A 2,071-nucleotide genomic window follows, 5' to 3' on the forward strand; every position below is an offset into this window, starting at 1 on the left:
ATATTAGCTTACTGATTTTTTTACGAGATTTGATACAATAAAATAACATGCAAATCAAATTCATATATACACATGGTATACAGAATACCATATAGTAATACTATATATATAACAGGTTTATTTTTAAGAAAATCACGCGGCAACACGCCGGGTATGCTTCTAGTTATAATTAAAATAGAGACACTGTACCAGGTTTCTCTCTACTAATTCTGTACAAAGATAGACAGTGTTCTACTAGAGTAAAGTTACCCCTCCCAAAAACGAATTTGTGAACGACTGTGAAGATCAACAGTAGTGCTCAGATGGCTAGATATTAATACAATAGAATACAATAGAATAAACAATCTTTGACCTTTACCTATAAGGCATAGCTAGATGGCAGCTTCAATATGCTTCATCAGCAGTCGTCTTTCAAAGCACATCTTCGCTTACTAATTTCTACAACAACTTACTTAATAAATATGCATTTTTATTTGTCTAAAAAATGAATATGCATTTTGCATCTCTAGATATATTCAAACTTATATATAAAATATATATACATCGTGTGGGCACATATGATCTGAGTATCTGACTAGTGGCTGCATGCCTGTTTGGTTTGACAGTTTGTTACGCAAGTGATGGTGTGTGTCGAGAATCTCGGACTGGTGGATGAACACTACCTATAAACTGGTGTCCTGGCAAGTGTTGCAGAGCACAAGCTAAGTAAGCAGCTCGATCGAGCACACTTCATCGCTAGCAAATAAACAGAGCCATGGCTTCCCGTGCCTTTGCTACACTGCTTGCAGTTCTAGCGGTTGTGGGTTTTGCTTCAGTTCCCCGTGGTCTGGCAACTGATCCGACCCAGCTCCAGGACTTCTGCGTTGCTGACAACAACCACCCTGGTAATAAATAAATACAGTATATTTGTAGACTTGTACATATATGAACTTTGGCAGCACATATGTACAGAGAGAGTTATATAGACTCCAGTTTTGAAGGCATACATGCATATATACTTTACGCAAAGGTAATTAATGTGTATGATTTGTGATGATGACAATAGTACTGACATGGGTGGTGGACGTGTGCATGCATGCAGTGCTGGTGAACGGGGTGGTGTGCAAGAACCCGAACGTGGTGAACGCAAACGACTTCTTCTTCCACATAGTGCCGGTGGCACCAAACGCGCAGGGCTCCGCCGTGACGCCGGTGGCGGTGGCCCAGATCCCGGGGCTGAACACGCTGGGCATCTCGCTGGCGCGCATCGACTTCGTCCCCGGCGGGCAGAACCCGCCGCACACGCACCCTCGCGGGTCGGAGATCCTGACGGTGATCCAGGGCACGCTCCTGGTGGGCTTCGTCACCTCCAACCAGCTGCTCAACAACACGCTCTTCACCAAGCAGCTGCACGCGGGCGACGTGTTCGTGTTCCCGCAGGGGCTCATCCACTTCCAGCTCAACAACGGCAGGACCCCCGCCGTGGCCATCGCCGCGCTCAGCAGCCAGAACCCTGGCACCATCACCATCGCCAACGCCGTGTTCGGGGCCAAGCCGCCCATCCTGGACGTCATCCTCGCCAGGGCGTTCATGCTCGACAGGGCCACCGTGGACCGGCTCCAGCAGGCATTCGGCGGCGCGGCACCAGTGGCTGTCGGCGGCGGCTACCCGGGGTACCCCGGCCGTAACTGATCGGTACGCTGGTGGTGGCTCGACGGCGGCGGCACCTAGCATGCATGGGTCAGGCCGCCATACAAGTATAGATATGAATAATTTGTACCACACACCAACACAGTACCTGGTGTACTAGCTATATATATTGTGCACGCGCAATGCGGCGTTTGTGTTGATCGAGCACAGCAGTAGCAGTAGCTCGATCGGGTTGAATAATTTGTGGCAAAACCGCACCCAAATGTACGTACTGCAATATATTTGAAGGAACGGTGCATATATTTGCTTTAAACCGAACGAAAATTGGTAATTTCAAAATTAACGGGGCCGATCGTGACATGCTGGTTTAGTTGTATGGGCCTGAGTGCTGTTTGACGCAAAGTTCACCGAATACACACACCAGATCGTGACATGCTTATCT

General features: G+C 47.9%; 1 protein-coding gene across 1 annotated transcript; it reads left to right on the forward strand.

Annotated features, from left to right (window-relative positions):
- Positions 1–754: 754 nt before the first annotated feature.
- Positions 755–1,671, forward strand: LOC136492163 (germin-like protein 4-1). Its single transcript, XM_066488280.1, has 2 exons — positions 755–884; positions 1,082–1,671. Exons 1-2 carry the CDS (start codon positions 755–757, stop codon positions 1,669–1,671), a joined length of 720 nt encoding a protein of 239 aa, XP_066344377.1.
- Positions 1,672–2,071: the final 400 nt, after the last annotated feature.

The sequence above is a fragment of the Miscanthus floridulus genome, chromosome 11, assembly GCF_019320115.1.
Source record: "Miscanthus floridulus cultivar M001 chromosome 11, ASM1932011v1, whole genome shotgun sequence".
Taxonomy (NCBI): Eukaryota; Viridiplantae; Streptophyta; class Magnoliopsida; order Poales; family Poaceae; genus Miscanthus; species Miscanthus floridulus.

Excerpts from the sequence above, each read along its gene's own strand:
- LOC136492163 (XM_066488280.1), top strand. The coding sequence starts at position 755 with ATGGCTTCCCGTGCCTTTGCTACACTGCTTGCAGTTCTAGCGGTTGTG. Across the intron at positions 885-1,081 it reads TGCTGACAACAACCACCCTG|TGCTGGTGAACGGGGTGGTG; the intron begins GTAATAAATAAA and ends GCATGCATGCAG.